The 13104-nt window shown below is 48.1% G+C and overlaps 1 protein-coding gene across 2 annotated transcripts; it reads left to right on the top strand.

Annotated features, from left to right (window-relative positions):
- Positions 1-2531: 2531 nt before the first annotated feature.
- On the top strand, positions 2532-7783 carry LOC127296547 (uncharacterized). Of its 2 annotated transcripts, none has more exons than XM_051326656.2 (2): positions 2532-2793; positions 6775-7783. In XM_051326656.2, exon 2 carries the CDS (start codon positions 6822-6824, stop codon positions 7596-7598), a length of 777 nt encoding a protein of 258 aa, XP_051182616.1. In that variant the 5' UTR covers positions 2532-2793; positions 6775-6821; the 3' UTR covers positions 7599-7783. The 2 variants fall into 2 exon arrangements, with proteins under 2 accessions (XP_051182616.1, XP_051182615.1); XM_051326655.2 differs by having other exon boundaries at positions 6772-7783.
- The last annotated feature ends 5321 nt before the right edge of the window (positions 7784-13104 follow it).

The following is a 13104-nucleotide window of genomic DNA, read 5'->3' as shown; positions in this document are numbered from 1 at the left end:
CCCTTGTGTCGAATCAATAAATTGGGTTTTACTTCCCTCGAAAACTGTTGCGATCCCCTATACTTGTGGGTCATCAGGGTCTCTCTTTCGTTGCTCCATGTGAATTTTCTGTTCTGCAGTTTCAACTCTTTTAAATGGCAAGTGGCGAGTGCCTTTCTGAAAAGGCCCATCAAACGGAAGTTTAGGTTGCCATTGTTCTTATCTTCCGCTTGATAGATAAGATTGAAGTCTCCTATAATGAGCCACTTGGAGTCATCAGAAGGTTTTGCGGCAATTGCTTCTTCTAGGAAAGCTTCCTTTTCGGCATGGTCAGTAGGTCCATAGACCGTTGTCAGCTTAAAAGAGGTGCCGCAAAGGCGAATTGAGACGTTTGCCGAGATAAGGTGAGTGCCGATATGAATATTTGATATATCCACATGATCGTCATTCCAGAGCAAGAGAATGCCTCCCCGGGTGCCGGTTGCTGGGCGGTGCGCGAAGGAGCGAAGTCTAAAACCTCCAATGTAAGACGCAGTCTGTTGATCAATGTGGTCGAGTTTGGTCTCTTGGATGCAAGCAATATGGCAAAGGGTACCCGCAAAGAAAGCGTGAACGGTGTCCTTACGGCATTGATCATTTAGTCCGCGAGTGTTCCAATCGACCCTCTTCTCAACGACTTCTTCACGGGTCTTACTTAACGGGGTTCCTGGGAAGAAAATCCCTCATGGGCGCGGCCTCAGGCAAGGAGACCCCTTATCGCCTCTTCTGTTCGACATCGCCATAGACCCGCTTCAGAGGATCTTAGAGGAGGCTACGGCATCCGGGTTTCTTCACGCTATGCCGGGAGTTTTGACGGGCCCCCGAATCTCTTTATATGCCGATGATGCGGCCATCTTCTTAACCCCAACAGTGCACGACCTCGACGGACTTGCCAACATCCTTCAACAGTTCGGGGAGGTTACTGGTCTGGTGACCAATGTGGCTAAGAGCTCCATCGCCCCCATCCAATGCTCTAACGTCGACCTAGATGGAATTCTGGCCAACTTCCCGGCGGTCACAGTCCCCTTCCCCATAAAGTATTTGGGGCTACCTATCTCTCTTGGACGACTCAAGCGGGCAGATCTCCAACCCTACATCGACAAAGCGGTTGCACGCCTAAACCCTTGGAAAGGCAGATTTCTAAATCGTGCGGGTTGCACCGCTCTTGTTAAGTCGGTGCTCTCCTCTATGCCGATCTTCCTGTTGACGGCCTTGAAAGCTGACAAGGGCATTCTCAAGGCCTTTGCAAAGATCAGTCGTGGCATGCTTTGGGCTTGTCAAGAGACGGTCAGCGAAGGGAAATGCAAGGTAAACTGGCAAAAGGTTTGCCGACCCAAGGAGCTTGGCGGGCTTGGGATTCTGGACTTGGAAAAATTCTCTCGTGCCTTGAGACTCAGATGGCTTTGGTACGAATGGACAGCCCCAGAAAAGCCATGGGTGGGTTCAGAAACACCAATTGATGCCTCGGATTTGGACCTCTTCAATGCCGCTACTTCAGTCACCATCGGCGATGGCGCTAAAGCCTCCTTCTGGTCTTCTTCTTGGTTAAATGGCACCCCACCTAAAGACCTGGCTCCTCTTATATATGTGGCGTCTAAAAGGAAAAACCGGACTGTCCGAGACGCCCTTGAAGGTCACAACTGGGTGGCTGACATTTCGGTCGAGGCTTTCACCATCGATCATATGGAGCAATACGTTCGCCTTTGGGATCTCCTTTCGGCTGTTCAACTTTCGCCAGGCACGAAGGACTCCATAGTTTGGACACTGACTCCCAATGGGTGTTATACGGCCAGTTCCGCCTACAAAGCTCAGTTCTTGCCCGCTTTGCCTTGCTCTTTTGGTAACATCGTTTGGAAACCTTTGGCTGAACCACAATGGCGTTTCTTTGCATGGCTTGCGGTGCAAAACCGCCTCGGATCGCTGGCCGTCTTGCCAAACGAGGTTGGCCGCATCATCCTTCTTGTCGGCTATGCGTATGCTCCCGAGAAACGGCTCGGCACCTTCTCTTCGAATGCCGCTTCTCTAAGAGAATTTGGATCGCCGCAGCCTTCCCGGTTGGACCGCCCTGCACCTTATCCGCCTCGGGGCGGGGAGGTCTAGAGTGTTGGACTACTGGCATGCTATCGCAAAAACTCCCACTTCCTCTCCCAAAGGTTTACGAACTGCAATCTTGCTTATCAGTTGGGAGATTTGGAAAGAGAGGAATGAGCGGGTCTTCAACAACAAATCTTCCTTGCCCTTGGTTGTCATGCAAAAGATCAAGGATGAAGGGAAGGACTGGGTCCTTGCCGGCGCTAAGAATCTGGCGGAGCTTATAGGCTGATCGTGCTTGTACCTTTAGGGGGAGGGTTCTTCTTTTCCCGCCTTCCCTCTTTTTCTTTTGGCTCTGCCACCCCTGTTTGCTTCTCCTATATTAATATAAGGCAAAAGCTTTTTTGCCCGTTTCAAAAAAAAAAAAAAAAAAAAACAAAAACAAAACTGAAACGTCAGGAGGGCTGGAGTAGGGGGTGGTCATCGTCTTCCTGTTCCACTTCCACGGTTCCACCCCTCGCAACGCAAACTCTCCCCTCCCATTCGCCACACATCGTCTCGGCCGGCCGTCACTCCCCACTCCGTCGACCCCCCGCCACCCGACCGCCACTCCCCACTGCGTCGCCCCCCTCGACGCGGCGGCCGTCTCCGGGATGGCCGCCTCCTAGCTAGCCAGACGCAATTTCCGGCGGAGCCCCCCGCCCTCCCCTGTTCCGCGGGTGATAGAGATCCGGGTTCTTGTCGGTAAGCTGCTATCTCTTCCTTTCCCTGATCCCCAAGTGATCTGTCCTGATTCGTTTCCGGTTACTGCCTGCGCGTTCCTGATATAAGAAATCTCTAGTTACTAGATGCGTGATTGATAGATACTTCTTTCACAAAAAAAAAAAGATAGATACTTCTTCACCGTAGGATGTTTTTTTTTGGAGTGGGACGACTTCCCCGATTCGAGATTTTCCATGGCTATGTGTAGGTACGAAATGTCCTATTGGATTTGTTTTGCAGTCCAAAAAAGAAAATACTAGTGGAATCTCTATACCTTGCACGACGATAGAGATGTACGATTTGCACTCTGAAACCGAGGAGTAACCAGTAGGCCGGATTTGAAACTGGGTGATTGATACATCCTTAGGATTTTAAGCCTGTAGAAATTTTGAAGAAGGTTGCCAGGTGAGGCATACATGATCTCAATTATCTGAACAGGGCTTGAGTCTGAGTTTGCTAGAAACTATCTCTAAGTGAGACTGTTTGAGTAGTCATAAGCTTTACTGATCTCAACCTCTACCGAATAGGCTCTGGATAACTGTATGACACTGAACATGCCATGATACGAACTCTGTTAGATCATTAGAGGCCCCCCCAAAAAAACAAGCCTCCCTGTTCGAAACCAGAGTGTCCAACATACCAGATCCAGCATAGGTCCGAAAAGGGTAAAAAAAATACAGGAATGGAAAACTAAACATGGGAAACACGAACTGGACATAAGATATCACAGCATCCACCTTGTCATACAAATGACTGTTTTATTTTCTCACGTTGACTGAATACCAGGAATCATGTATTTGCTTAAGAATCGCCGTATCTACTGCAACAACATCAAAATAGCTCAATTTAGGTGTATTAGCAATTTAGTACAACCCAGAACCATCACACACAAAAAAACATAACCCAGAACCTGTTTTCGCTTTTACAAATCATTTAGGGCTGAACTAGACTAAATAATCCTGCATTTTGTTAAATATGTTCCGAAGAAGTGTCCAGTGGCCTCTTCTTATTGCAACTACTAAGGGTGTGTTTGGTTGAGCTGTGGATTATGAAAAAAGCTGCTGTCAACTGTGAACTGTGAAAAAGCAGCTGTGAACTGTGAACTGTGGATTATCTGGAAGTTGTTTGGTTGTACCAACTGTGAACTGTAAGTTTGGTTAGAAATGCCTGTAATGTCCCTGAGAACCAGAGAGATTTTTTATATGTGAAATGATCGGAAAACATCAATATGTGCACTAATTGATATGTAAGTAGCCATTTTTGGAGAATATTTGTAACTTTTTCGTAATGATTCATACTTATAGATAATATAAATAGATGTAATGTACTCAAATAGTTACAAAAGATAAATCGCATGCAAAAGACATGGTTCACATAACAATGTTCTCGATCAACATCAATATTCTACTCATCTCTCGCCATAAGCAAAGCATAAGCGATCCTACTCCGAATGTTGTTCATGGATTCTTCATTCTCCACTTCCGGCTCATCATCCCCTTGTGATTGTGGTACTGCACGTGCTGCTCCAGGTAGATAATCTTCATCTTCATCAAACACATGTAAATACAGGTTTACAACAAATGGTTACTTAAACCAAGAACAGAGTAACAATGTAACAATCATGTACTGTATATGCTTTATACTGATTATTTTATATAGCTTTACAATATACGGTTGCTTCAACCAAAAACAGAGGGGAACAATTATTTCTGTTGCCTCACAGCTCATCGAACAAACAGAGCAAATAGAGATGGTTTCTGCTGCCTATATATTGATTTATATAGATGATCAATGACTGAAACAATTACAGGTTACAGGTCGTGTACAAGACGGACACAATTAGGATCCAAACTAATCTCTATCTACCGTACAAACATGACACGATTAGATACCTAATACACGTTCTATCAAGGGGATGCTTCAACCAAAAAATTAATTGCTGAATCGAATGAATGGGGCATGGTATTTCCATGGCTGAGAGAGCAGAGAGGGAGAGACCAGAGATGAGGGAGAGGGGCACATACCTCCGACGGCGCGCAGCACGGAGGGGTCAGGCACGAGATCTGGGTTGGGGACGGCGACGGGGACGGCGGCGGCAGTCAACACGGGCGGGTTGGCGTTGGGAGTGAGCACGGACGGGTCCTGGTCATGGGGAATCGAACCGAGGCGGAGGAATAGTGGTGAAGGCGGCGGAAGGAAGAGCGGATCCCCGCCGGCTTCCCGGCAGAGGGGCGGCGGCGCAGGGGCGGCGCAACCCTAGCGCCATGTCTATTTCTCCGTGGTGACGCGCGGGCAGAGATTCCTTGGCTTTGATCTGTTTTGGAGAAGATGGAGCGAACCGGTATGACTTACGTAGTGGCAGTGGGTAATTTTTCGTCCAAGTTGGGAAGCTACCGCGATGGAAGCTGGTCTGGGGTCGCTACGACTAGCTGCTCAATTTACGCGTACCAGAAGTTGCTGCGTTTGGAGAAGTTGGTTCCTAAAAAACTCGTTTGGTTTAGATTCTGCGGTTGGAAACGTGAAGTTGGCTCTAAAAGCCCAACCAAATACAGCCTAAATGATGTACTCCCTCCCGAAAAAGATGTCACAGATTTGTCTAAATTCGACAAATTTGCGACATCCTTTTCGGGACGGAGGGAGTATAAGCAATGTGTAGTCTTTGTAGGATTTATTTGATCCTTCCGTACCTCCATTTAATGTGATGTAAGTCATGCGTAAGCTGTACAGGAAGGGTTAGAACGACTTGACAATATATATTTTCCATTAATGTGCAATAAACTTAGATGGTCTTACATAACCCATATTGGATCTCCCTAATTCGTTTTACTACGACTTTAGAACCCTTGGTTAGTTTCTGGTAGTTTACATGTTACATTACTGATAAGCATCTGTTTTAATTATCACTGCGAGTCTGTATGTGGTAGCACCATGTAGTTTGTCTAAAACATTCTTATGTGAAACTACTGAATGATGCTAGGGGCAGCAATAGGTATATATGCAGTCAGTAACTTCAATCAGCACATTCAGCACTTGTGTGTTTGCTATGTGGTTTGTGGAATTGCTAATGCACCTGGGTACTGTATTATTGTTTCAAAAGCAAACATGATTGCATAGTTAATTATAATTCATTGCCTGACTGGTTAATTTGTTGTCTACTTGATGTTTTGATAGTCTTTTCGGCTTTTGCATCTATTGAAGTATTTTTGTATCATCTGTGACTGTGAGTACAACTTACATTGAGTTTTTTTCTCAAGATAAGTAGCAAGGATTGCGAGTCGACGAGTCGACAGGTCGTTCTGGGGCAGCGACTCAGAGACTAGTCAAGACTAGTCTCGACTCAGCAAGACTCATGTTTAACACTAAATTACTAATGTGTTTAATGTAGGATAGAATATAAGGCTAGGGATAGAGGAGTGGGGGAAAACCTGGGCAATTCCTTCCAATGGCCAAGGCCTTCCTCTTGTCCATGAACCAGCAGCATACAGGTTGGGGACAGGGGAGTGGGGGAAAACCTGGGCAATTCCTTCCAATGGCCGGCAGGTTCTTGCAGAGGCGGCGGCCAAGGGAGAGAACACCAAGATGTGTTTTGGCTTTTGGGTTTGAGCGGGGGAAACTGTCTCTCGATCTTGGTTTCACGGGGGAACACGGGGGAAAATGGGAATGGGAGGAAAGAATGGAAAAAATTATAACATGTGGGGTCATTTTTTTAGTCGACAGACTCACAAACCTGGACTAGTCGAGACTAGTCAAGACTAGTCGATCGACTCGATCGACTCATCAAATGAGTCGAGTCGACTGGCCGAGTCGACCTTGCAAATGCGACTCGTAGACTAGTCGTCGACTAGTCTCGACTAGTCTTTCGACTCGCAATCCATGATAAGTAGTACTGGAGAAAATGTCTTTTATGTAGGTATGGGTTTTTTTTTCGTTTATGAGGTGTTCTGATTCTCTGCTGTACAGCAGGATTGCAGATGCGCAAAACGTAGTTTATCAGCTCTTCCTAATTCAACATGTGGAGTTTTGCATCAAATGCCATAGCTGGAAGTATAAAGAAAAAGGCACAGCCACCCAATCCTGATTGCTCTGATGATGATGTTTCTTCATGTGCAAGTAGAGAGGAAGGCCTTGAATGTCCAATATGCTGCGAATCATTCAACATTGTGGAGAACATTCCATATGTCTTGTGGTGTGGTCACACGATGTGCAAGAACTGTATCCTAGGTCTTCAATGGGCTGTTGTCAAGTTCCCAACCCTTCCTGTCCAGCTGCCTCTCTTCATCTCATGTCCTTGGTGCAACCTATTATCTTTCCGGCTGGTGTACAAGGGCAACCTCAAGTTCCCGCGCAAGAACTACTTCCTGCTGTGGATGGTTGAGAGCATGAACGGTGAGCGAGCAAAGTTCCATTCGTCTGGTCACGAAGGGCACCACTCGTCAGGTCCTTGCAATGGTGGCACGAGTTCAAGTCAACACCACCGAAGAACCTCAACGGCACGAGCGGAGATCTCTTCTGCCAGAGACAGAATTAACGTTGGCAACACTTCCAATACTGACAACTTCAACGTGTCCCTCTCCCTCCACAAGCTTATTGTGTGCTTCCTACAGCTGACAGCCAAGTTCCCACTCGTGATAATGTTCCTTCTCATAGTTCTCTACGCGGTCCCTGCCAGTGCTGCAGTTCTGCTCCTGTATTTTCTTATCACATTTTTGTTTGCGCTGCCATCAGCTTTGATCCTCTACTTCGCCTATCCCACATTGGATTGGCTTGTGAGAGAGATATTCACTTAATCTGTGCTGTTGGAAATGTTAGTACGCTGTATACCTCTGCAAGACAAGTTTCATGATATCACTTGCTGTTATGGGCTCTGTATAGATTTCCCTTCTTTTTTCTCTTTTCTTTTCTTTCTACTCTGGCCTTCTGGGGCTGTAATTTGTTGCAACTGTCTACTCATTGAAACTGTTGTTCTTGTCCATGAGTGACTTGAGGCTCTATTTTCCTTTTGTTATGGTCTAGTGTTGTGCTCTTTTATGGCTCCAAGTTGCGCCTCATACAAAAGAGCTATGCCTGGATTGGACAAAAATTGTTGATTGAAAGGTATAGATGAAGCTTAGCATAGAAAAATTATACTTCAGATCATTGGAGTCGTAATGTCCAGTGCACAATCTTTGCTCGCGAGATACTGCTACTCATTATTCGTTCAGTAGCTTTTGCAGGTCAAAGTGTGGACGTCCTTGTTGGACATGCCCAAATATGTTATACAGTACTTCCTCCATTCACTAATATAACTAATACTAGTTGAATGCCTGTGCGAGGTTGCTACGGTCCGTTAAATAGTTTTTATCGGCACACATGTCACACCACATTGTAAACACAAATATTTTCGTCTATAGAAAAGACGGATCCATATATTCTTTGGGCACCCATTAAACCTTTCTAAAACATTGAATCCGCAAAACTTAACTTGTGTTAAACTCGTGAGAAATCTTTAGATCGGCTACAAATGGTTCCGGTAGTTAGGACACCGGTGAAAACCTAAATATTAATGAGCATGATACGTAGCTATAGTTCTTACTTGTTCAAACGATTTTTGAAAAGTTTGTTTAAATCCCTTTAAAGTTTTTTAAAAATATTTAAAATAATTTGCCCTCTTTCTTTTTCCCAAAAACCCTTTCTTTGGTTCATTCACTTTTCTCAAAATAAAACAAGAACAAAACAGAAAAAAGCGAGAGAAACCACATGGACCAGATGGCCGAAAAAAGAGAGCGAAGGGAGAGTAGCCAAACTATCCCCTCCTCACGAGAGCATAGTTGTCAACTGGCTTCTTTTCCTCTCGCCAAAGCCGCCACTCTCCCTTCGCTCCCTGCACATCGCCCCCACTTGCTCAATTCTCTCCTTTTAGCGGGCCTCTTATCTCGCGGCCCTTCAAATCCCGTATAAAGGGCACACTAAACGCGATTTAGGCGCTCACGCGGGCTGTGGCAGAGCAGACTCCGCATAGGGAACAGTAAAATAATATATTTCGGAATATTCGACCAAAAATTCCACATGTCAGTGCTTTTATTTTATTTTATTTTATTTTATTTTTTGATTTTGCTTTTATTTTCCCATTCCCATCTTGTTCCCGATTCCGCCGGCGGACCACCTGCCCCTACCTCGGTCGCCCACCCGCTCTTGCCCTCGCCCGAGGCCGTTCAATCCCGTCGCCTAGCGCTCACTTGAGGGGTGTGCTAGATGCGACCGAAGTTAGACAATTTAGGCCAAAAGAATCAACTCAACTTGATGAAGAAAGTCGTGACTCCGCCCACGTACTCACCAGAGAGAGAGAGGGTGGCCATAGAATCGTCGTCTTATTATTTGTATCGTGCTAGCTTGCCCAGGTTTGTGAGATTGGAGTCAATCTCTCACACAGGCAACATTGGTTATTCCTCCTGAATACAAAATACGACACTAAATATTCCATCTACCAGGAATCTTCTGCTCCTGGTCATCACCCATTCAGCCTCGGCAGGTTGCTTACTCTCACGGACAAAGTTCCGTGTATTGGCAGCGCAACGCCCTCTGATGCATGCTATTGAATGCCTTTTATCGTCGAGTTGTTGTCACTCCTGAACACCCAATTTTTATAGCTGCAAAATTGTTGCATCGCTTCTGTGTTTACGGGTGTCATTTCAGTTCTTTTTTCTATCGGTTTTCAGTAGGCCTGGAATGAAACAGACATGTGAGAGGGAGGAAAGTATAATCTTCTGATCGCCTTCATTATCCAATAATTCAGTTGGTGGGTGCTCTATCCTTTGTTCGTCCTTCTGCTTCTTTTTTCATCTGGGAAACCTTCCCTCCGTAGAGAGTAAATTACAAGGAACTACCACAATTGGGGCGAATTCGACAGTACCGGTTTTGCTAATTTTTTCAAGTCAGTACCATCTCTAAGGCGGACAGCAACAAATCAAGCAAAACCTCAGTAGACAGCGTCTTAACCTTCACGGCCCCACTGTCAGTGATGACGTGGCGAAACAGCCGTCCCTGCGGTCCACTTGTGTTAACGGAGGAGCTGAGATGGAGATGGGCCCCACCTGTCAGTCCCATTTTTTATTCTCTGTTCTTCTCCTTCCTCCCACACCAACCACCGGCGACCGCCTCTCCAACCGGCTCCGGCGCCTGTCTCACTCCGGCCGAGCGCCATTCGCCTGCGTCGCGCTCCTCCGCATCCACGCACATCCCAGATCCTCCCCTGCCATGCTCCACTCACGCCGGCGACGCCCCCGGCCGCGCCCGTTCAGCTGCGCTCCGCTCGCGCCGGCGAAGCCCTTGGCTGCGCACGTCTTGTCGCGCTCCGCTCGTGCCGGCGACGCCCACGGCCATGCCCGTCCGGCCACGCTCCGCTGTCGACGCCCACGGCCGCGCTCGTTTGGGAGTCTGGGCGCGGTAACCACGCGCACGGCGGACGGGCGCGCCACGCCGCACGCGCAGAGCAGCGCACGCAGACCAGCGCACGCACGCGAGGTGGGGGCGCGCGGGGGCTTCTGCGATCCGGCGATGCCGGCGGAGCTGGGGGCATGTCCTGCGGCCGCGTGCGCGTGCTCTCCATCGGTGGGGGCACGGACGGCGACGCGCTAGCCATGGACGCGGCCACGCTCGTCAGGCTCGAGCGCCATCTGCAGGAGCTCTCTGCCGACCCTGCCGCGTGCGTCACGGACAAGACCTCACCGTGAGGGACGCGGCCAAGCCGCTGCTGATATCCTCCTACGACATGGGCGGCTCCATTCGTCTTCTCCCGCGCCGACGCCGTCGAGGCCGAGGCCACTGGCCTGCTGCGCATGCGGAGGCGATGTTGGAGACCACGCCGGCGAAGGGAGGGCCACGACCTGCTCCACTTCAGCGACGGGAGGGCCGCGCTCGGCTGCAACGACGGGAGGGCCGCAGGGTGCTCCTTCGTGCATCCGGGAGGAAGACCGACGGGGCACTGGGAAGCGCGCGCTTAGGGTGTGGTGCTTGCTAGGAGAGCTTGTCGTTGCTTCATGTGCCGATGGAGGAGAGGCTCGCCGGCTGAGTGGAGCCCGCCGGCGGTGACGAATTGGTGTCCCCGCTCGCACGCCCTTCGTCCGGCGACCGGCGCCGCCCGCGCATGCCCTTGGTCCGACGATGCGTCTGTCGTGTCCGGCGATGTGGGTTGGCGGCCTACACAACAACGGCAGCCCAACGCTGCTCGCGTTTCGCTCCACGCTCGCCGGCCACCCGCAGCCCCTGGCGCTCGGTTGGGAAATTTTGTCAAAAGAGACCACCTGCCCCAATTCATTGACAAAAAGGACCACCTCTGAGGCAAATTGACAAAAAAGACCACCTCTGGGGTGGCGGCAGCGCCCCCAGCCGACACGTGGAGGGTGCCGCCGGAGCGAGGGGCGGCAGGGGCCCGCCGTCGAAGCAAGTGGCGGCACGTTAGCCAGCCCCGGTCGCCGTCCGACCCGTCCGTCGCCGTTAGCGGCAGGTGCGCCATGCCGCCGGACCCTGCGGCGGCAGGACGACGTGGAGCACGCCTCCACTCTCCCTGGCGGCATGCAGCTGGAGATTCTTCCTGCCTGCATGCAAACCAGGCCGGCCGCCCGACAGCATCAATTACACACACTTTGATGCAGCATGCACTGATTTTTATGCTGATTGTACTGTTGCAAAGTGACCTGCTTTCAATCCTGAAACTGTTGCAAATTGCTGCTTTCGGTGGTCTAACTTTGGCTAATTGCGGATTCTGTCGACGTGAGCTGATTCTATATAAGGATCAGTATCAGCACTCACTGTCCGTGCACTCTCAGTAGCAGCATACTCTTTCTCTTCGTTCACTTTAGTTTTTGCTCACGTAGTTGATGTCTCCTGCTCGCTGCCCAAGAATTATTAGCTGATTCAGTGTTTGCTCAATCTGTGATATCAAGGTAAGGATTTAAACACGAAAGTATGATCTATTTTGTTTATGTAGTTAGAACCTAATTAGTTGTGTACTATAATTAGTTTGATTAATGCATGTTCTGTAGTTGCATATGCAGAATTTGCATGCATAGGTACGATGAAAATATTAGAACGACTGTAGTTATTATTGAGTAATATATTAGGACTTGCAACATGTAGTTAGAACGTAAATAGCTAACTGAATGTGCTGTTTAGAATTTATATTTTATGTATGCAACATGCGTAGTATATAGACTGTGATTTTATGTGCGTAGAAATATATCACGTACGAATGATGAACTTGTAATTAGAAATATATGACGCTGAAATATTAATGCTCTAACTAAATATGTTGAACGTGTATTTTAGATCGATTTGATTATAGACTGCTCTGATTGCAATAAGGTGGAAGTATTTTAAGATATAATTAGAGGTGGAGGGCTGAAGTTGAGGTACTAAAATTCATCCGTACTTATTTTAACTTAACTTTGTAGTTGGTACTATTAAAATTTGTTGCGCATTAAAATATGGTGTCGTGTTAGGTTTGGTGTTAAATTTGTTATGAAATGAGTGAGCGGTAGGCGACAAATAGAATTATTACGGAATGGTGTTAAAATTATTATAGATGGTGTTGCGTTACGATTATTTAAAATTGTTAATCACATGTTAGTGTTGTAATCTAACATTATTTTAAAAATATGGTTGTGCGGTAGGTACGATGGAAACTTTGTTAGTGTTTTATGGAGACGTCGTACGCGACGAATTTTCTGGTGTCGATGTGTCGCGCTGCAACTCAATGAAAGTTGTAGTGACAGACATGGTCAATAGAGAATTTTTGGATGTTAGAAGATGCATCCGAGCACAGTTTGGGCGTGAGATGCGTGGGAAGAAGATGACCGTTGAGGCTCTCATCGTTGTAGGAGGAAATGATGGGACACCTGCCCGTTGGGGTTTGCGGGAGGTAAAGAGTGATAGAAATTGGGGTACGTACATGAGGTTTGCAAGCACACCTGGTGCTGCTATGTACGGAGAGCCCATGGTGTATGTTCGATTTATATCGGTGATGATGGTGCGACGATGCGCTGGTGAAGAGGAGATGGCCATCATCACGGGACCGAGCACCGTTCGGTCGGAGCATTTGGCCCATTGCAGCGGGCATGATAGGCCAATCGAGCAAGCGGCATTGCGCAGCCATAGCACCGGCCCATCGGAGCAGATGGTCGCCCGGTTCTTGCTGCAGAACGGGGATGCGAGTCCGCGTTCGTTGATATTAGCGAGCGTGTGGAGGGGATCGCCGGAGGCATTGGACGATGACGCTCGTTCTTCTTCGTCTGAATCCTCCTCGGACGAAGAAGGTGC

This window comes from Lolium perenne, chromosome 4, assembly GCF_019359855.2.
Source record: "Lolium perenne isolate Kyuss_39 chromosome 4, Kyuss_2.0, whole genome shotgun sequence".
Lineage (NCBI taxonomy): Eukaryota > Viridiplantae > Streptophyta > Magnoliopsida > Poales > Poaceae > Lolium > Lolium perenne.
Note: the sequence above shows the minus strand (reverse complement) of the source record. Positions and strands in the feature narration are given on the sequence as shown.